The sequence below is a fragment of the Epinephelus moara genome, chromosome 3 (genome assembly GCF_006386435.1).
Source record: "Epinephelus moara isolate mb chromosome 3, YSFRI_EMoa_1.0, whole genome shotgun sequence".
NCBI lineage: Eukaryota > Metazoa > Chordata > Actinopteri > Perciformes > Serranidae > Epinephelus > Epinephelus moara.
In genome coordinates this window covers 40,840,469-40,861,962 of record NC_065508.1, presented here as the reverse complement: position 1 = coordinate 40,861,962, position 21,494 = coordinate 40,840,469, and the positions used below count along the sequence as shown (strand labels likewise).

At 45.0% G+C, this 21,494-nt stretch overlaps 1 protein-coding gene across 2 annotated transcripts in view; it reads right to left on the bottom strand.

The window, feature by feature from the left end:
- Positions 1 to 135: 135 nt before the first annotated feature.
- acat1 (acetyl-CoA acetyltransferase 1) overlaps positions 136 to 21,494 on the bottom strand; it is a 34,924-nt gene continuing 13,565 nt past the window's right edge. Inside the window, exons 5-10 of one of the 2 annotated variants that reach the window (XM_050036138.1) lie at positions 21,265 to 21,365; positions 20,774 to 20,917; positions 2,814 to 2,964; positions 2,487 to 2,582; positions 1,520 to 1,633; positions 136 to 277 (exon numbers count right to left, since the gene is read on the bottom strand). In XM_050036138.1, coding sequence (XP_049892095.1) covers positions 195 to 277; positions 1,520 to 1,633; positions 2,487 to 2,582; positions 2,814 to 2,964; positions 20,774 to 20,917; positions 21,265 to 21,365 — 689 coding nt within the window. In that variant the 3' untranslated portion in view covers positions 136 to 194. Of the gene's footprint in view, positions 278 to 1,464; positions 1,634 to 2,486; positions 2,583 to 2,813; positions 2,965 to 20,773; positions 20,918 to 21,264; positions 21,366 to 21,494 lie in introns of both variants that reach the window. The other variant, XM_050036146.1, reaches the window with a different exon arrangement.

The window sequence follows — 21,494 nt, the reverse complement described above, 5'->3', positions numbered from 1 at the left end:
ATAACAGGAAATGCACATAGCACACACGTGTTGATAGGTAAATTTTACCTATCAACACGTGTGTGCTATGTGCATTTCCTGTTATTTTTAACACTTGGCATCTCAAGTGCTCAAGTGTGGTGGCATCTCAGAAGGATTTAGCAGTTTGCACCAAATATTTAATGACTCAAGACAGGACCAAAAACACCTCCTAATCACCTGCTTATACTCACCTTTGGTACAGCAAGCGCAGGAGCAATGGGGAAGTCAATGGGTGCAACGGCAGCATCAGCAAAAGCTATGGAAAAAATATATCAATCCTCCAATTAAAACAAATCTATGAAAAATAAGATCATTTGTTTGTTTCCTGTTTTATTTTAACTTAAATACAAACAGGTGTTTGTAATTTATCAAATTTATTCAAAATATAATCCACACAGAAAAAGGATACCTTACACTCTGTCCAAAGCTCACAGTTTGTTGAGAGATTGGTGTAGGATGAAAGGTTTTTTTTCCTCTAGTTTAACCTGATGATGGCTTTTACCCCAACTTAGCCAACAAATATTCTACTGGTTTCTACAAGCAAGCCAAGCTCTCTGACTATAAACTTGTAAAATAAATGCAACCCAACAGTGTTACATTGGTGTACAGATTAACAGTGTTAATTTGTATGCCAACCCTGTGTTAAAGACTCAGTTTCAGTTTAAGTCCAGGTAAAGCAAAAATAAATGTCAAACGGGTTTGTCACACACAAAAATGTGTGACCCCGCCAAATCTGAATGATTAAAAACATTGCCAAGTACATAAAATTAGGTTTCAAAATAGTGGAAAAAAATGAGCAGTATTCTCTGCACTGAGAAGCAAGGGATGAGTCTGTTGAGGGAGCTGAAACTAAGATTGGGCTGCTGAAAGTCACAGTCCCTTGTGAGGAGCTAAGCCACAGTAGCAGAGTAACATACATGTCCCGAGTTGAAGAACACGCAGCTGTGTAGTGAAAACTATCGTAAGCAGCCACGCCAGTAACACAAACAGTTTACGGTTGATCAGCACAGAGCGTCTGAACCAGGGGATATGAGCTACTGTGTGGCTGGATCCTCTTGCTCAGCAGCTGACTTTAGCACAAAGCACACATCCACTGCAGTGAGCAATAGCTTTCGACAGGCCAGGTGGGCTGAAAGACTGAAGGGTTCGTTAGTGACAGTTGTTTATTCAACGCAGAGAGCTCAGAAAGCTCATGGAACATAGCGTAATGTCACGTGGTAACAAAGTACTTATGTAGTGGGAAGGGGTTATGTTAAGGATACCTTCAGTGTGTCATTGAGCAGGCTTTTAGGCCCACCCAAAAAATTCTGGACAAAGAACAGATGAAAAAGCAGTCTGGTCTAACTTACAGTTCTACACAATTTATAGTCTTTGCACTTGTTTTCACAAGTATTTTCTAACATGTAGAATGTGTTCAGAAAGAAATCACTGATTTTACTTTACCCAGACTTTAAGCTTTGTACACACAGCTTAGTGTGTGTGTTTGTGGAAAGCTTACAGACAATTCTGGCCAGTGGAGTGATGCTGAGTCTCTTTGCGGCCTCTGCTGTCATTAAAACGAGAGCAGCTGCTCCATCGTTCAGTGTGCTGGCATTGGCTGCTGTCACCGTACCTATAAAGTAAGTGACAATAACACCAAAATGTACATTCAATTCTTTTACCAAGCATTCTGATTACTATTATTACTTTAGCAACTTATCCAGTTACTTTAGCCTACAACAGGATGGTCTTATGGTTGAAATTGTTAAGGATATGTGTGAAAATGGTCATGTAATAACATTAAGTTAATGAACAGCAGAACAGCAGTGATGTTGATAGGTTTTCAAAATAGTGAGACCCTGGGATCCACAGCTGGTCATTTGAGTGAGTCACTTTCTGACACATCTTCCCCGTCAGCACGGAAGATCTATACAATTACCACAGTTTCAAGGTAGACACCCAAGCTTAGTGTCACCAATTCAATATCTGACCAGAACATTATGATGACACAGTGAAGCTGACAAATCACCTTTGGGATGTAAAATGTCATCACTTCACTGTTTTATCATATTAAGTATCCCTTGGACCCATCAATAGTGAGGTTATTGCGTCCTTCCATTTCAGGTTTTAACACATCAGGGATGAAAGACATGTGCCTAGCAACATCACTGGAACAGTGCACCTTGACTAGGAAGCATAATAGTATAATGAGTTGTTACAGTGTGGAAGGTAAACTAGTAGCAGAAAAAATAAAAATGCAAATAAGTTATAAATAACCACATCCTTATATGCATTGTATTTGAAAGGAGCAGATTATTATTATTTTTTTTTTTTTTTTTTTTGCATATGGTGGAAACAGCATTAATGTGCATGACTGTTCCGTAGAGTACAAATCTGTTTCGTTAGACAAAATCTGGTTCAGTGTTATTCCCCATCTCAGGTGATGAAATAATCAATAAATGAATGTAATCGCACTGTATCATTACCATTCTCTTTTTGGAACACTGCTTTCAGTTTGGGAACTTTGCTGAAGTCAACCCGCCTCCACTCCTCATCCTCGGACACAACCACATCAGGTTTGCCTACAACATATAATATTAATTAACATTTTTTTGTGTGTTATCTAGAATGTTTATATTTATGATTATTATTGTTGTTGTTGTGAAAATCTGTGTATGTTCCTATGTTGTATGTGATGATGATGACTGAATAAAACAAACATACATACATACATACAAAACAACGACATCAGATAACCAGTACTGTTTAAAGTAAACAACCAGCACCACTGGCTTCCGACCAACTTGCTGTACCTTTCTGGGGAATGCTAACTGGTACAATCTCCTTTGCAAGCACGCCAGACTCATATGCTGCTTTGCTGCGGCTGTATGAACCAATTGCGTAGGTGTCCTGCTCCTCTCTGGTGATGTTGCTGTTCTTGGCCGTGTTTTCTGCACAGTTGCCCTTTAAAAGACGGTAAGGCAAAAGCAACAGAAAATAGATCATTTATGAAACTGACAAAATCACAAATTTAATGTAAGTGATGAAAAATGACAAGAAGAATTTTACAGGTTTTTTTTTTTTTCAACAAATGCTCTTTAAACATGAAATTACAGATTTCTCAAAAGCACATTTGTGTCACACACATTTCTGTAGCAGCTTAGTGCTAATGCATTGTTAGCATACACACATTATCAATTTACCTCTCACCTTGTACACTAATTTCCCGTGTCATAATATAGAAGCAAATGCAAAAATATAAGTAGGACAAACCCATTATTTTTTAGTTTTTGAAAAATCAACCAATCATTGCATAACCGCTCGCGTAACGTCCCCCCCACACCCTCCACCCTGAGTCTGTGAGACAAAAATATGCTAGAAACAGGGATGCTTGTGGATATAAACTAGTAACAGGGACGCTTGTGGATATAAAGTAGTAACCTGAGATGACAATGGTTTCGCCTGGAGCTGTCCCAAAGGGAAGATGCCGGCAGCGCTGTGACAGGACCCAGAAGCGGGGGAAGCGCGGACGGGTTAGCTCTATGCTAACAGCTAACCCCATCAAACCAGCTGTTCCCAGCAGCCTTCTGGTGAATGTCCGCTCGCTGGACACGAAATGGATTACATCCGACAATGGAGATCCACTCACTGAGAGTGAGGGACTGTTGCGTCCTTGTGTTCACTGAGACATGGATGAATGGTAACATATAAGACGCTGGCATTGAGCTAAGGAGGCTAACACTACATAGAGCAGACAGGGAGGCTGCATCATCTGGTAAGCTCCGTGGTGTATACACAAACAATTCATGGTGCTGTGATGTGAAGAGGATCTCGCAGTTCTGCTCTCAGGATGTGGAGTTTTTGACAGGGACGCTTGTGGATATAAAGTAGTAACCTGAGATGACCATGGTTTCGCCTGGAGCTGTCCCAAAGGGAAGATGCCGGCAGCGCTGTGACAGGACCCAGAAGCGGGGGAAGCGCAGAGGGGTTAGCTCTATGCTAACAGCTAACCCCATCAAACCAGCTGTTCCCAGCAGCCTTCTGGCGAACTGTCCACTCACTGGACACGAAATGGATTACATCCGACAACGGAGATCCACTCACTGAGGAGTGAGGGACTATTGCGTCCTTGTGTTCACTGAGACATGGATGAATGGTAACATATAAGACGCTGGTGTTGAGCTAAGGAGGCTAACGCTACATAGAGCAGACAGGGAGGCAACATCATCTGGTAAGCTCCGTGGTGTATACACAAACAATTCATGGTGCTGTGATGTGAAGAGGATCTCCCAGTTCTGCTCTCAGGATGTGGAGTTTTTGACTGAAATGTCGACCCTTTTCATCTGAATATTGCTCTATATGTTCTTTCTTATATGTTGCACAAATTGTTTTTAAATGTTTTGTTTCTTTTCTCTTGGGGTATAAGAAATGCTAGTTTGTTTTTTTGTGCTGCGCATAAAAATGACAAAGAAGTTGAGTTCAGTTCATAATGTTAAATATGACAACACAGCATCCAGTTGCTAATGGCTAACGTTAGCCTACTGTAGCGTAGCCTCTGAAACATTAACGTTATCTTCCTTGTGTGTTTCCACTTACTAGTAACGTTAACGCTACTATCTAACGTTAGCACTGTAACCTTATTCTAAAACCCATCAGTCATCACTGACTCCAATTGAGTTTTAAAACTCCGGGGTTGCATTTGTAACGTTACATTCACCCTCCTCTTCCGTGTATCTAACGTTACCATGCCAACGCCTACGTCTATCATAGATGTAATGAGGACGTAATGAGCACTTTTGTTTTGGTATGGGGACCAAGATCGCTTTCTTCATAGCAGTCTTTCTCCTATTTTTCTATGGACATGATCGTGTGCGGGGACCCGGCCCCCAGCTGTGGTTCCATTGTTTACACTCCGCGAGCTGCGGAGAAGAAGATAGGGATATCACGCCGGAGTGCAGCTCCGATACCGGAGGAGACGGTACAAACCCACGGGGTTGTAGTTACGGGGAATGTAAGATCGCTCCCCAACAAGATGGGCGAGCTGTCGGTAGTGATGGCTGAATGAAGCTTCTAATCATTTTCTTTATTTTCTGAACCCACTAGATGGTGCTTTTTGTTCAACAAAAGGTTTAAAACACACCACATTTCCATTCTTTTAGCCTCTCTCTTTAAACCAAGAGCAACCATCTAGTGGGTTAGGAAAATAAATAAAATGCTTCATGAGGCTTCATTCCTCCATCACTAGCTGTCGGCGCTGACTCGCCATCAGAGGGAGTACCGGCAGAGCAGTGTGCTGGTCTTTACAGAGACATGGCTGAACGTGGAAGTACCAGATACGATTGCTGCGCTGGACGGATTCCAGCTCATCAGGCATGACAGGAAAGCGGACAGCGGTAAGAGGAAAGGAGGAGGGCTGGCTGTGTTTGTGAATGATAGATGGTGTAACTCTGGGCACATCACTATCAAGGAACAGCATTGCTGCAGGGACGTTGAGCTGCTGGCTGTTGGCATGAGACCATATCTACCCAGGGAGTTTTCTCATGTCATAATGGTAGCAGTGTATGTACCCCCCGTCTGCTAAAGCTGAGTCTGCTTGTGACATTCTCCACTCTGTTATGAGTAGGCTGCAAACACAGCACCCTCAGGCCCTCCTTCTGATCTCTGTGGACTTCAACCACGCCTTTCCTTCCACCACCCCGCCCACCTTCACCCAGTTTCCTGCCACACCAGAGACAATAAAATACTGGATTTATTTTATGCCAACACCAAAGAGGCATACCACTCATCCCCCCTGCTCCCCCTGGGAAAAGCTGATCACAACCTGGTTCATTTTCTGCCTGTCTACAACCTCTGGTGCAGAGGGAACCAGCAACCACCTGCACTGTGAAGAGGTGGTCTGAAAAGGCCGAGGAGGCCCTGAGGGACTGCTTCAAGACCACTGTGTGGGAGGTACTCAGCGATTCCCATGGGGAGGACATTGACAGACTGACATGCATTACGGATTATATTGACTTCTGTGTGGAACGCACCATACCCACCAGGACTGTACGCTGCTTCTCCAACACCAAACCCTGGATTACTCCAGATATAAAAGCTCTCCTGAAGGAGAAGCAGAGAGTTTTTAACTCTGGAACTAGGGAGGAGCTGAAGGCCATGCAGAAGGAGCTACGGAGAAACATCAGGCGGGGAAAGGAAGGATATAAAAAGAAGATGGAAGAACAGCTGCAGCAGAGCGATGTCAGCGGAGTCTGAAGAAGTCTGAAAACCATCTCAGGACACAAACAACCGGACTCCCAGGCCAGAGGCGACCAGAAGTGGATGAATCTGTTCTTCAATAGATTTGATCAGTCTGCCCCTCCCCTGGCCCAGACATCACTGCCGCAAATCCCCACATCCCCACCTTCACCTTCCCCTCCACCTACACTCCTGGCACACTGCTTCAAATCCTCCCCCCACCCCCACTCCCCCGGACATCTCACCACCCCTCACTCCTCCCCACACCTCATCACCTCCACCCCCCCAGCACACAGCCCTCCCTGCTCCAGTTTGTCCGTCACTACCTGTCAGGTGAGAGATCAGCTGAGGAGGATAAAGACTAGGAGGGCTGCAGGTCCAGACGGCATCAGCTCAAGGCTCCTGATGTCCTGCGCAAACCAACTGTGCAGGATAGTTGAAACCATTTTCAACCTGAGCCTGAAGCTGGGCAAAGTACCACAGCTGTGGAAGACATCCTGTGTGGTACCTGTGCCAAGACTACGCACCCCAAGGACTTCAGCAGCTTCAGACCGATGCCATTAACGTCCCACCTCATGAAGACTCTGGAGCGGCTGGTCCTGTCTCGTCTCCGCCCCGCAGTAGGGCCTTCAATGGACCCGCTGCAGTTTGCATAACAGCCTTACCTTGGGGTGGAGGACGCCATCATCTTCCTCTTGCATAGAGCTCTTTCTCACCTGGAGAAGCCCGGAAGCTCTGAAAGAATCATGTTCTTTGACTTCTCCAGCGCTTTCAACACCATACAGCCTGTGCTTCTGAGGGAAAAACTGGAGCACACGGGTGGCTAATCACCTCACATCCTGGACTACCTCACGGACTGTCCGCAGTATGTCAGGACCCAGGATTGTGTATCAGATTTGGTTGTCTGCAGTACAGGGGCCCCGCAGGGAACGGTGCACCGTTCCTCTTCACCCTCTACACTGCAGACTTTTCATACAACACCCCCACCTGTCATCTGCAGAAGTTATCCGAGGACTCTGCCATAGTTGGCCTCATCACAGATGGGGACGACAGGGAGTACAGAGAACTGAACCAGGTCTTTGTGGACTGGTGCCTGAGAAACCACCTTCAGATCAACGCGGGTGTTACGACTGTGGCTGTATTGTGTAACATTTATATTTCTGTAACATTTATTGTATGTATATTGTATTTTTATGTGAGAGTAAGACCTCTTCTTTTTCTGAGGATCTGTGCCAGGTGCCGCCTCCAACTGCTTCTCTGAGTGGTGGGTTGTGGCTGGTCATGGCTGCTGCTGACTGGCTGTTGCGGGGGCTTGGCAATCTCTGTCAAAATCCGAGGGCCTTTTGACAGCAGCGTGCCTCCTCGTCCCGACACCAAACTTGCCTGTGCCTTCGTAAATTGTATCTTTTGTGTTTTCTGACTGGAGAGCGGTGAGCCTTAGCTGAACTGTTGAATTGTTGTTTGTATCCTGCCGCTACCAGCGGTGAGCTTTTTGTCTGTAGCCGATAACCGTTGCAGCATTAATAGCACTTAGCTGTCACTGGCACGTCACTTGTACATAATTGTATATAGCACGAAGCAGTAGGGGTGAGCTGCCATTTATTTTGAACTGTTTTCTCCTGTTTTTGTTTAGTTTAGGGAGTTAGGTTTAGTGATTGTATTTCTGTTTCTTTTTCTTTCATGTAAGTTAGTTATTTTGGGAAAGATAGTTTGTTTTATTTGTTGTTTTGGCCTGGGTTCACCCTGAAGACAAGCTTCCTCATTTGTAAATTGTACTTCTGTGTGGTGGTGAATAAACTCACCTTTTGTCGTGCATTACCTTGTTGTCGGCTCATTTTTATGTTCCCGACCCCTAGACGGGTGCGTAACATAAATTGGGGGCTCGTCCGGCTCGTCTCTCCAGGTCGCTGGTGTGTGCCAGGCAGGTTGGTGTTTTTTTTTTGTTTTTTTTTGTGTGTGAGTAAGACCTTGGTTGGTGTTTTTTTCTTTGTATGGAGGTGTAGGATGTCCCAGGTTTTTCATATGGATGTGTTTATGCAGGGTCCATCTCTCGAAAAACTGGATCGGTGCACAAAGGCGGATTTGTTGTTGGTAGCAAATGTATTTAACGTTTGTTCCTTTGCATGGACACAAAGCTGAAATAAAGTCTTGCTTGTCAGAGCGGTTGGTGGAGAGGGGTGTTGTTCCCAAGCCGAAGCCAGAAGAGGTTGATGTTGCTCCTGAGGGTTTAGTTGTGGTAGTGGGAGAGGAGTCTGCCAGTGCCATGGCAGCGAAAGACCACGGCGGTGGGGTGGAGGCAGGGGCGGAGGCTCCTGCTTCCGTTCACCTCAGCATAGACCCGATGGCGCTTATCCAGGCTGGTGTTGATATGGCGGCTCTTAATCTGGCCCTCTGCCTGTGTGAGGTGGAGCCCCAAACTAAGAGCCGTGAGGTTGAGCTTATGCATCTCCGCATAAGGGCCATGGAGTTTGATAGAATGCCACATCCAGCTACTTCCACTCCGGTGGCTGCGCATCCCCGAGTCATCATGCCCTCTGATCAGTTTGACGTGAGCAGACATATTGCCCTGGTACCACCCTTTAGGCAAAGTGAAGTCGATTCCTACTTTTAACGCCTTTGAGAGCATTGCTTCCACTTTGAGGTGGCCAAAAACTGTGTGGAATATGTTACTGCAGTGCAAATTGAGTGGTAAAGCACAAGAGGTGTGCGCAAGCCTATCCACTGAAGAGACTCTGGACTATGAGACTGTGAAGGCCACTGTTTTGAGAGCTTACGAATTGGTTCCTGAGGCGTATCACCAAAAATTTAGAGCATGTGAAAAAGCCGCCAACCAAACTTACGTTGAGTTTGTCCGTGAAAAGACTGCTCTGATGGATAAATGGTGTGCGGCAAGCAAGGTGGAAACTTTGACTCAGCTCCGCGAGTTGTTTCTGCTGGAGGGGTTTAAATCATGTCTCCCAGAAAAAATTGTTGTGTACCTGAACGAACAGAAGGTGGAGTCCCTGTCAAAGGCTGCTGTATTAGCTGATGAATTTGTCCTGACTCACCGTGCTGTCTTTCCCTCTGGCCGCCGTGAACATGTTCCCAGTGCTGGTGCTGTTAAAACTCCAAAAGCTCAGTCCAAAAGCACACCACGTCCTAATACTGTTTCTCCCAACACTCGTGAGTGTTTCTATTGTCATGAGGCGGGACATTTGATTGCTGCTTGTCCTGTTCTCCAGCAAAAAGAGCATAACCAAAGCCCCAAGAAGCCAAAAAGTGTTGGTTTTGTCCAGTCTGTCGCTGCTCCTGATTCGGCTGACGCTGACGCTGATGAGGCGTCTGTGCGTTATAAGCCGTTCATCACTAAGGGCACAGTCTCTCCCCCGGGAGATGAAAAAGTTTAGGTGCCTGTCACAATCCTGCGTGACACAGGAGCCGATCAGTCCCTGTTGCTGCACGGTGTTTTGCCTTTTTCCAGTGGTTCTTTCTGTGAGTTGGATGCATTGGCGTGGGGGGTGGAAATGGTTCTGTTGTGAGCACCACTGCATGCTGTGTTCCTGAGCTGCCCCTTGTCACGGGTCCCGTAGTAATTGCACACGCACCTGTTTGCCCGTGTGCGGTGTGCACCTCCTCCTTGGCAACGATTTGGCAGGAAAGAAAGTTTTTCTGACACCCGAAGTAGTTGATGATCCTGTGTGTGATTGTGGCCTGTCTGTGTCTCCTGCTGCTGACAGTCCGCCCTCTGTGTTCCCTGCCTGTGTTGTGATGAGTCAAAGTGATCTAATTTGATGATGTGTGTGATCTGTCTGATTCATTCCTGTGTCCGGATGATAAGCCTGGGGGCGCAGACTCACTTGCAGCAAAACCCGAAAAGAGTGTATCAGTGCCAGATAACCTGCTGCCCGCTGAGGCAGGGCTAAATTTTGATGTGGACCGAAGCATGTTCATTCAAGCACAGCACACTGACCTGAGTTTGGCCACATGTTTGACAGCTGCAGCTGCGCCAGCCTCTGACATTCCCTGTGTGTACGCTATTGTGAATGGCGTTTTGATGCGCAATTGGCATCCTCCTGCTGTTGGTAATTTGGGGTGGAACTCATTTCAGCAGGTAGTTGTACCCCAGTGTTTCCGCTCTCAGGTGCTTAGCCTTGCCCATGACAATGTTGCTGGCCACTTAGGAATAAAAAAACCCCAAAACATACCACCGCATTCTGTGCTATTTCTTTTGGCGAGACCTGAAGCGAGATGTCACAAAGTTTTGCCGCTCCTGTCATGTGTGCCAGCTTAGTGGAAAACCCAATCGGATCATTCCTCCTGCTCCTCTACAGCCCATCCCTGTGCTGGGAGAGCCTTTTGAGCATCTCATTATTGATTGTGTGGGTCCACTTCCAAAAACAAAGTCTGGCAATCAGTATCTGTTAACTTTAATGTGTGCCGCCACTCGCTACCCAGAAGCCATCCTACTGTGCACATTGAAAGCCAAGGCTGTCATCAAAGCACTCACTAGCTTTTTCTACACTTTTGGGTTGCCAAAATACATTCAGTCTGATCAGGGAACCAATTTCATGTCCAAGCTGTTTGCTCAAGTGTTAGCCTCACTGTCCATCAAGCACAAAAAGTCTAGCACATATCATCCACAATCCCAGGGAGTAGTCAAACATTTTCATCAAACGCTGAAAGCCATGATGAAGAAATAGTGCCTTAAAACTGGGAAGGATTGGGATGAGGGGTTGTCATTTCTCCTTTTAGCTGCCCGAGAGAGTGTGCAGGATTCTACTGGTTTTAGCCCTGCAGAGCTGGTGTTCGGCCACACGGTGCGTGGCCCACTTCGTTTGCTGAAGTATTTGTCTGAAACCCCTAGCCCCACTTCTAATGTGCTAGATTATGTGAGCAAATTCAGAGAAAGGCTGCATGAGGCATGTGAAGTTGCATGCAGTGCATTAACTGCATCTCAGGGGGAGATGAAAAAGAACATTGACAAAAAGTCTGTGAAAAGAGATTTCCAGGTTGGCGATAAGGTGCTGGCCCTTCTGCCAATCCCCAGTTCTGCCCTCCAGGCCAAGTTTTGTGGCCGACACGTGGTTGAGAAAAAGTTGAGTGAAACTGATTATGTCCTGAATACTCCAGATCGTCGGCGAAAAACCAGAGTTTGCCATGTGAATATGTTAAAAGCATACTTTTCTCGTTGTGATGCCACTGCTTTCTCCTTGGCCACGCCTGCCGCTGGGACCGCCTCCTTTGTCATGCCCTCTGTTGTAGCCTCTTTCACATCTGTGTCGCCCTCTCTGTACACTCCTGAAAGTGATGGCCTACATGAAAACACATCTCCTTGTGCACGACTGCAAAATTCTGAGGTGTTGAAAGATTTGCCAGCCCAGTTGCAACATTTAAATCCTCCAGCTCGAGCAGATATTGTGCGTCTGATTAACATCTTTCCCACATTGTTTTCAGACAATCCATCCCGCACCACTGTCCTTTCACATGACATTGATGTTGGCAGTCACCCGCCCATTAAGCAACATGCTTACAGGGTTAATCCAACAAAACGCTCACTTATGAAAAACGAAGTTGAATATCTGTTGGAGAATGATCTGGCTGTTCCCAGCTCCAGTGCGTGGAGTTCCCCTTGCCTGCTCGTGCCCAAACCTGACAAAACACCTCGTTTTTGCAGTGACTTTCGAAAGGTAAATAATGCAACAAAAGCCGACTCATATCCCCTGCCCAGAATGGAAGACTGTGTGGACAGAGTTGGTGGAGCAACTTTTGTCACAAAACTTTGTTGAAATTTGTTGAAAGGTTATTGGCAAGTCCCGCCAACCCCCCGTGCTTCAGAAATCTCTGCTTTTGTCACCCCCGATAGTTTTTGCCAATACACCGCTATGCCCTTCTGACTCTGCAATGCACCTGCCACCTTCCAGCAGCTGATGCACCTCGTCCTGGCTGATGTGAGTAATTGTGAGTTGTATCTTGATGATGTTGTGGCCTATTCAGACACGTGGTCTGAACACCTCAAGACACTGGAGGAGATTTTTCAGAGGTTAAAGGTAGGGATGGGCAACACAAGCAAAAACACTATTCGAAAATCGTGGCAAGTATTCGACAATTTTTTGAATAATCGCCCCTCCCCCCCCCGAGCCACGCACACAGAGATTCATTCATCTTTAAAGGCCCGAACATACTCGGGCAGAATGGACTCCACGGAGGTCCGCGCGGACTCAAAGCAGACGTCCGCAAGCCCTGTGCGCGCACACCAGTGACTGCTCGGCATGTATTTTTCACATCACGGGGATTTTTCACGGACATTTTTACAGGAAACGACAACGCGGAAGTTCGACTATGAAAGCCCGAATGACTGCGGACATTCCTCACGGAGTAGTAGTCTCTGCATGTTTCTCCTGTTTGTAGAAGAGCATCTCACACCGCTGTAGCAATCCTAGACTGCCCTCATGTGGTTAGGAGCTGAATTGCATGTCAAATAAAGGGGGGGAAATAAGACGGCGAATAGTAATAGTCGCATTAAAAAATCGATTTTTCAAAAATAAAACGACTATTCGAAAATCGAAAATCGTGGCCCATCCCTAGTTAAAGGAGGCCACCCTTACTCTGAATTTAGCCAAATGTGAGTTTGGTAGAGCCACGGTCACCTACCTTGGAAAACAGGTGGGACAAGGTGAGGTGCGCCCTGTTGGTGCCAAAATTCAGTCCATCCTGGAGTATCCAGCTCCCCAAACTAGGCGTGAGCTCTGCCGCTTCCTGGGTATGGCTGGATATTATCGCAATTTCTGTTGTAACTTTTCTGATGTGGTTGCCCCTCTCACCAGTTTGACCAGCGTCAAGAAGCCCTTTGTCTGGTCAGCTGCTTGTCAACATGCTTTTGAGTTCTGTGAAGCCCCTTTCTGCAGCACCCCTGTTCTGGTGGCCCCGAACTCCTGCCCGTTCAAGCTGGAGGTGGATACGAGTGCCAGCGGAGTCGGTGCTGTGCTCATACAGGAGGACCATCAAGGTATCGATCACCCCATTTGCCATTTGTCAAAGAAATTCAATGCCTGTCAGGTGAATTACAGCACCATCAAGAAAGAGGCCCTTACGCTGCTGCTGGCCCTCCAACACTTCAAGGTGTCCGTAACACTCCCTGTTACCGTATACACTGACCACAACCCGCTTGTGTTTCTGAGGCAAATGCAGAACTCCAACCAAAGGCTGATGCGNCGGCCATATTGTGTAACATTTATATTTCTGTAACATTTATTGTATGTATATTGTATTTTTATGTGAGAGTAAGACCTCTTCTTTTTCTGAGGATCTGTGCCAGGTGCCGCCTCCGTCTCCTTCTCTGAGTGGTGGCTTCTGGCTGGTCGTGGCTGCTGCAGATTGACTGTTGCGGGGGCTTGACCTTTTTAAACACCGTCAATCTCTGTCAAAATCTGAGGGTCATTTGACAGCAGCGTGCCTCCTCGTCCTGACGCCAAACCTGCCTGTGCCTTCGTAAATTGTATCTTTTGTGTTTTCTGACTGAAGAGCGATGAGCCTTAGCTGATCTGTTGAATTGTTGTTTGTATCCTGCATCCTGCTGCTACGAGCGGTGAGCTTTTTGTCTGTAGCCGATAACCGTTGCAGCGTTAATAGCGCTTAGTTGTCACTTGCACGTCACTTGTACATAATTGTCTATAGCACGAAGCAGTAGGGGTGAGCTGCCATTTATTTTGAACTGTTTTCTCCTGTTTTTGTTTAGTTTAGGGAGTTAGGTTTAGTGATTGTATTTCTGTTATTTTTTCTTTCACCTAGGGTTTAGTTAGTTATTTTGGGAAAGATAGTTTGTTGTATTTGTTGTTTTGGCCTGGGTTCACCCTGAAGACAAGCTTCCTTATTTGTAAATTGTACTTCTATCTGTGTGGTGGTGAATAAACTCACCTGTTGTCGTGCATTACCTTGTTGTCGGCTCATTTTTATGTTACACGTCCCGACCCCTAGACGGGTGCGTAACAGCGGGGAAAACCAAAGAGCTGGTGGTGGATTTCCGCAGGCGCAGACTCCTCCCCCCCAACACCGGTGAACATCCAGGGAAAGGACATTGAGATGGTGACATCTTATAAATACCTGGGTGTTCATCTTAACAATAAACTGGACTGGACTGATCACACAACAGCACTATACAGGAAAGGCCAAAGCAGACTCTACCTGCTCAGGCAGCTCAGGTCTTTTGGAGTGCAGGGGGACTCCTGAAGACCTTCTTTGACACTGTGGTGGCATCAGCCATCTTCTACAGAGTGGTCTGCTGGGGCAGCAGTGTCTCGGTTGCAGATATGAAGAGAGTGGACAAGCTGATCAAGAAGGCCAGCTCTGTCCTGGGATGCTCTCTGGACTCTGTGCAGGTGGTAGGAGAAAGGAGGATGACAGCCAAGCTGTCATCTCTGAGGTCTAACGATTCCCATCCCCTGCAGGAGGAGATAAAAGCTCTGGAGAGCTCCTTCAGCTATAGTGTGATTCACCCAAAGTGTGTGAAGGAACGCTATCGCAGGTTCTTCCTGCCTGCTGCTGTCAGGCTACATAACCAGCACTGCTCACAATAAACTGTACCATGGACACTTTAGGGACACCATAATAAGCACAACTGTCCCCCTTGTTGTTGTCTATTTGCACATACAATTTTCCACTTTACACTAAATATGCTCACTTTAATCCATTGCTCACTTTTTATCCACTAATTATTATTATTATTATTATTATTATTATTATTAGGGCCCGAGCGACGACAAAGTCGTCCGCGGAGGACCCTATTGAAATCATGCTGTTTATTATAATTATTATTATTATTATTATTCTTTACCCGACTTTGTATCCTAATTTCGCCCCTTACCCGAATTTCAAAATGCTTCTAATTTTCCACAGTCGTCCGGCCACATCCGAAATTCGATATTTTTGGGCAGTTCCACATGGTCGACGCGAAATGCCGAAATAGCGCCCCCTACAAATTTTCAAAAAAAACCTCCCCGTTGGGGTTAGTTTGTCGTAGGCAAACAAAATTTGATACACACGTATCATACCCAGACGCACAAAAAAGTCTCTTAACGTCATGGTAAAATCCAGACAGGAAGTCGGCCATTTTGTTTTGAATTTTTTCGTTACGGCGATTTCCACAACTTGAATTTGAACGAACTCCTCCTAGGGATTTCAGATCATCCTGAGAACATGCTGATCAAAAGTTATTAAAAGCTTTTCTCCATGTCAAGGGGCATGGCCGCTAGGGCGTGACAAATTTTGGCGACTTTTCGTTTTCTTGCCATCAAAATTCGAACGGCTCTCCTGCCCACATACTTGATCTCAGCAGCTTCAAACTTGCTGGACACGATGATGGCTCCGCCCCGATATGTTAATATCCCACCTTACTCTTCGCGCCCCCCGGTGGAAACAGGAAGTGACCCGTCTTTAACATGTACTGATGACACAAACTTGACCGCATCAACTTCATTCCACTTCTAATGCATGCAGAACAAGTTGGTGAAGCTACCTTATGAACGCTGTGAAGCTACGTCTAATGGTGTTTATGTGGCGGCGTGGCGACTATCAATCCCTCGCCACTAAATACTTTTGGCATTTTGATGGCTTCAACGACCTCATCTCCTCATGAAAATTGATACACACGTCAAGAATGGCGAGCTCTTGTATCCGATAGGGGCGCCGCCCATGGGGGGGACAAAATGCGTCTATAGCGCCCCCTTGAAATTTTCAAAAAACCCTCCCCATACGGGTTTTTTTTGGAGGAGGAAAATGAAAATTAGTAGATATGTGTATGTTGCCCAGACGCACAAAAAAGTCTCCGACACCAATGGTCTACTCCTAACAGGAAGTCGGCCATTTTGATTTTGACTTGTCATTTTGGCGTGATTTCCACATGTTGTATTTTAACGAACTAGTCCTAGGGATTTCATCCAATCGACTTCAAATTTTTTACGACTTCAAAGTTGGTACAGATCATCCTGACAACATGCTGATCAAAAGTTATTAAAAGTTTTCTCTAAAGAGAGGGAAGGACATGCAGCAAAGGGCCACAGGCTGGAGTCGAACCCAGGCCGCTGTGGCAACAGCCTTGTACATGGGGCGCCTGCTCTACCACTAAGCCACTGATGCCCCTGATGACGTTGCATATTGACGTACGTCATAACCTGGGATTCAGTAGTAAAAGGCCATCGTACAATCTACACGTTGTACCAAAGTTTATTAGATCCACGTCTCAAAGTGTGTCATGCAATAGTCTTATAAGATTGTTAAAATCGCACAGTGTATAGAGGGCATAACTCGGCTTCTTCTCCGGAGCCTTTGTGCTCCACTGTCTCGCAGGTTAACCCTATGGGCCCGAACGACGCATAGTGCATCCAAATTTAGACCTGTTCTTCTCTATTGATTTTCTCCGCGACCGTGCATCATACCGAGAAGCCACACATATCACGTGAAACAGCGGAATTGTAGCTTTCTGACAAGGCCACTTGTCGGTAGTCCAATGTTACACTAAAATTATGTATAACAGAGCTTTCATGTCGGTAGTCCAATGTTACACTAAAATTATGTATAACAGAGCTTTCATACAGCTTTGCACACACATAATTGTGTTGTCCTGTTAAACTAACATTGTCTATTAATGTTACAGACGGGCATGACTGGTAAAGTTTTCTGCTTAGCTCCCACATTAACGTTAGAAGTTATATTGTAGTTTGATGCTGGCGACACCAGCTGCTCAGCTGCTAGTGAGGGGAGGGGCTGTACCTGCCGTATGCAGCATGCTGTGTTCACTTCACTAAATATTTCTAAAGAGCTTTTGCTTTTCCTTTATCATTTTTGACCAAAACTGGCTGCTCTGATCCTCCTGCAGCCGCGCTGGCCATATTACAGCAACAGAAATGTGTGCATGCGTGCACAGCAACGACAACAAGCCGGGTTGCAGCGAGGGCTCTGTGCCTGCCAGACGCTGCCTGCACAGCGCGTGTCCGTCGGACCCGTCGCGCGCACCCGACAGGCGCTGAGGTGGCGTGCACTGTTAGTATCGATACTTTTGTAAATTAGTATTGTATCCGGATACAGCGTTTGAGTATCGACACTTTTCAGAGTATCGATACTTCTGACAACCCTACGACCTACGTCTACTAATCAACCAATAGAAATGCAGCACGAAATGACAACAGTCAACGCAACACCGGCGCTAAACCCAACAAATGATCGCTTGCCATGGAGGTAAAATGAACAAAAAGAAGTAGAACTCCCAGAAAGAGGAAAGTTTGATGGAGCTGTGGCAGTAGAAGCCTTGTTTATTTGATGTTTCCTCCAGCTGCTATCATGACCGCGAGAAAAAAGACACTGCATGGAGGGAAATTGCAGAGGAACTGCAACTTCCAGGTGAGCAAGCTACCTATGGTGGCACAGATGGATGATGTACGCTGATGCGGTGCACGCTGATGACGTTGCATTTTTTTTTTTTTTTAGATATTTTCTGGCCGTTTTAGCCTTTAATTGATAGGACAGCTTAAGCGTGAAGGGGGGAGAGAGAGAGGGAAGGACATGCAGCAAAGGGCCACAGGCTGGAGTCGAACCCAGGCCGCTGTGGCAACAGCCTTGTACATGGGGCGCCTGCTCTACCACTAAGCCACCGATGCCCCTGATGACGTTGCATATTGACGTACGTCATAACCTGGGATTCAGTAGTAAAAGGCCATCGTACAATCTACACGTTGTACCAAAGTTTATTAGATCCACGTCTCAAAGTGTGTCATGCAATAGTCTTATAAGATTGTTAAAATCGCACAGTGTATAGAGGGCATAACTCGGCTTCTTCTCCGGAGCCTTTGTGCTCCACTGTCTCGCAGGTTAACCCTATGGGCCCGAACGACGCATAGTGCATCCAAATTTAGACCTGTTCTTCTCTATTGATTTTCTCCGCGACCGTGCATCATACCGAGAAGCCACACATATCACGCGAAACAGCGGAATTGTAGCTTTCTGACAAGGCCACTTGTCGGTAGTCCAATGTTACACTAAAATTATGTATAACAGAGCTTTCATACAGCTTTGCACACACATTACTCTTGGATGGATTACTCGCGAATGCAGGCTCGCACAGAAATGCCTCGCATATCACATGAAAGCGCAGGAGCAGAGCTTTCCAGGGATACCACACACATCATTGTGCTGCCATCCCATCATGCTTTAAATCCAGATTGTCTACAAAATAAAAACCTGACGAATTTCTTTACAATCCATTACACAGATCTTGTTATCAGTCACTTCATATAGTGAGGAATATCATATCTTACCACGTCTTAGGCTTGCGTGTGTTTCTCCCTGTCTATCCACATTTGTAGTCCGGCTTTCAAGATGCAAATATCTCCATATTGTCCAGTTTAGTGCAGTTGACACTTCGCCTTTGCGCACCCAGACAACTGTAGCATAATTATGCATGCATGACAGGGCCGTAGTCACCATATACATTGAGGGGGACATGCCCCCCCCCTTCCAATGCCCAAACTGTCCCCCCAATATATAACTGAAACTGAAAAACAACAACAAACTTTGTTTACTGCAAACAAAGTGGCAAATATTATCTTGGAGGACATTGTTGCACTTGGTTGACTATTTTTCTATAATCTTAGATGTAAATATTGCATGTTTCTTTCAGATAAAACACATTTTTGACTTGTGAATGAGTCAATGGAATTTCTTGCAATAATGAAAAAATACTGGCAATCATGTCCGCCTGGCACAAACCACATGTTTTGGACAGCTGTGAAGTGACAGAATGTCCCACCATCATGGTATTTATATTGCCAGATTCCAGAGAGTCTCCCCTCTTCATTTATGGCAGAATATATCATTTTCCAACTTGCTATTGTGAGATACATGTAAAAATGTAAGAATTTAGTAACACAGATTTGTTTTTTCCATTGATATAAAAAATAATATAAAATACAGGCACATAGGAGGACATGAAATGATGGCAAATCTGGTTAGCCCACATTGTCCTGAAAAAAACCCAAGATATAGCATGTGTATGTAGCCTTTATAATGACTGTGATATGACCTTAAAAGTAAAGGCAGTAAAAATACCCCAAAAAGGCCTGGGGCCCATAGGGTTAACTTATATCGCAGCGGTGCCTGGATAGTGTGACGTGTGTGGTTGTGCTGCTGCCGTGGTCCTCCTGATGCCTCCTGCTGCTGTTATCATTAGTCATACTTCTACTGTTATTATACACATATGATTATTGGCATATATGTATACTATCATATATTAATATATACTTTCAACATATTGTACCACAATAGCCATAATTATTATTATAATATTACTTTCATTAATATTGTTGTAAGCTACTGTCATTACTGTCTGTCCTGCATCTCTCTCTGTCTCTCTTTCTGTCTTATTCTGTCATACTAATTACTTTTAATTTATTATGTTGATCTGTTCTGTACGACATCTATTGCACGTCTGTCCGTCCTGAAAGAGGGATCCCTCCTTGCTCTTCCTGAGGTTTCTACTAGTGCTGCACGATTTGGTAAAAATGTGCTATTGTGATTATGGTGGACAATATCGCGATTTGCGATTGCGATTACAATATAATTACAATAAAACGTAATAAATAAATGGTATCATGAGTCTTTTTGCTTGATTCAGTGTTTCCCCTACATTATATTAGGGGGGCACTGACCTGACATAGTTATTGTTATGGACAGACAGTGTGTCAATGACCATCAACAGACTGAGCACAGTCAAACACGCTGCTCACACAGCAGCGCAGCACGGAACTGTACACACAGCGGAGCGAGCATATGTTGCGTTCAGGCGTTGTCACGTAAATGACAAATTCCAGCGCCATAGCACAAAACAGCAGCATGTCAAGTGGGCTTACCCGAGCAAAATTGCTCAGTTTTTCATTTGTTATGGAGTCCATGATTTCCATGTGACACTTACAAATGTTTGCTTAACTGTGCTTGGATGTTGTTTTATGAGGCTCTGGTGGCTTTCAGTTGTCTCATTGTCTTTAACGTTACACAGCTCGGCTTTCTCTCGCATGCACTCTTCCTACTTTTCCCTGTGCTGTGCTGTCTCAAGTGTTGATATAGATTGGTCGTGTTGCCGCGGGTCGTGGCGACTTTAACTTTTAAACTTTTACACAGCACGTCTTTCTGTCCAACGTCGCCATACCTGAAAGACGTGCTGTGTAAAAGTTTAAAAGTTAAAGTCGCCACGTCCCGTCTCAAGTGCTGATATAGATTGGTCGTGTTGCCGCGAGACGTGGCAACTTTAACTTTTACACTTGAACAGCATGTCTTTCTGTTCAACGTCGCCATACCTGAATCCAAGTATCGCCATGTATACACATATAATGTGCAAAAATAGATATACAAACGGTTTAAACTGATGGAATATTTGAATGTAATTTATAGGCAATTTTGGCACCATTATATAACCAGGTCTGTACATATACATATATATGTTTTCAAATGCATTCAAGCCTTATCTCAATGACTAGAAAAAAATACATATAACAAGGTAATATTTAACAGAAGTTACCATGTGGAATTTATTATAGACATCAGTGAGTCCATCCTTGACAATAAGGTCTTCCATCCTCACTCCTCCATAGGCTGGGGTCTCTCTGGACATTACATAAGGAACATTGGACATGCTCTCCATGCCGCCAGCCACCATCACATCCTGAAATCACATAGACAGCCATACACTTATCTGCAGTCAATACTACAGTCTATTGTTCATAGTTTGTCTCATACTGGCCCAACTGCTGTTATCTCTGTAACAGATGTTGGATGTATATGAACTTTTCTATCTCACTGTTTTACAGGTTTTGGATAATACTGCAAGAGTTGTGTAAGAGTTTGCAAATGATAGGGGGGTCCATCACAAGTGTCATTGTCATTTTTTATTTTATTAATGGAATTCTTCATTGACTGTGGAGGCATGTGAGAGAAACAGTTTTCTTAAAGATTTGAAGCTACTGTGGGTTGAGTAACTGATATACAAAGAGAGTAATCCTATGATGCTACCTGGTGTCCACACATCAGACTCTGAGCTGCCATCATGATGGACTTCATCCCAGAGGCGCAGACTTTGTTGATGGTTGTTGCTGGAGTGCCGAGGGTCAAGCCTGAAGATACAGTCAGACAGATTTGTATGGGCAAATATATATATATATATATATATATATATATATACACATATATATACACATATATATGTGTGTGTGTATATATATATATATATATATATATATATA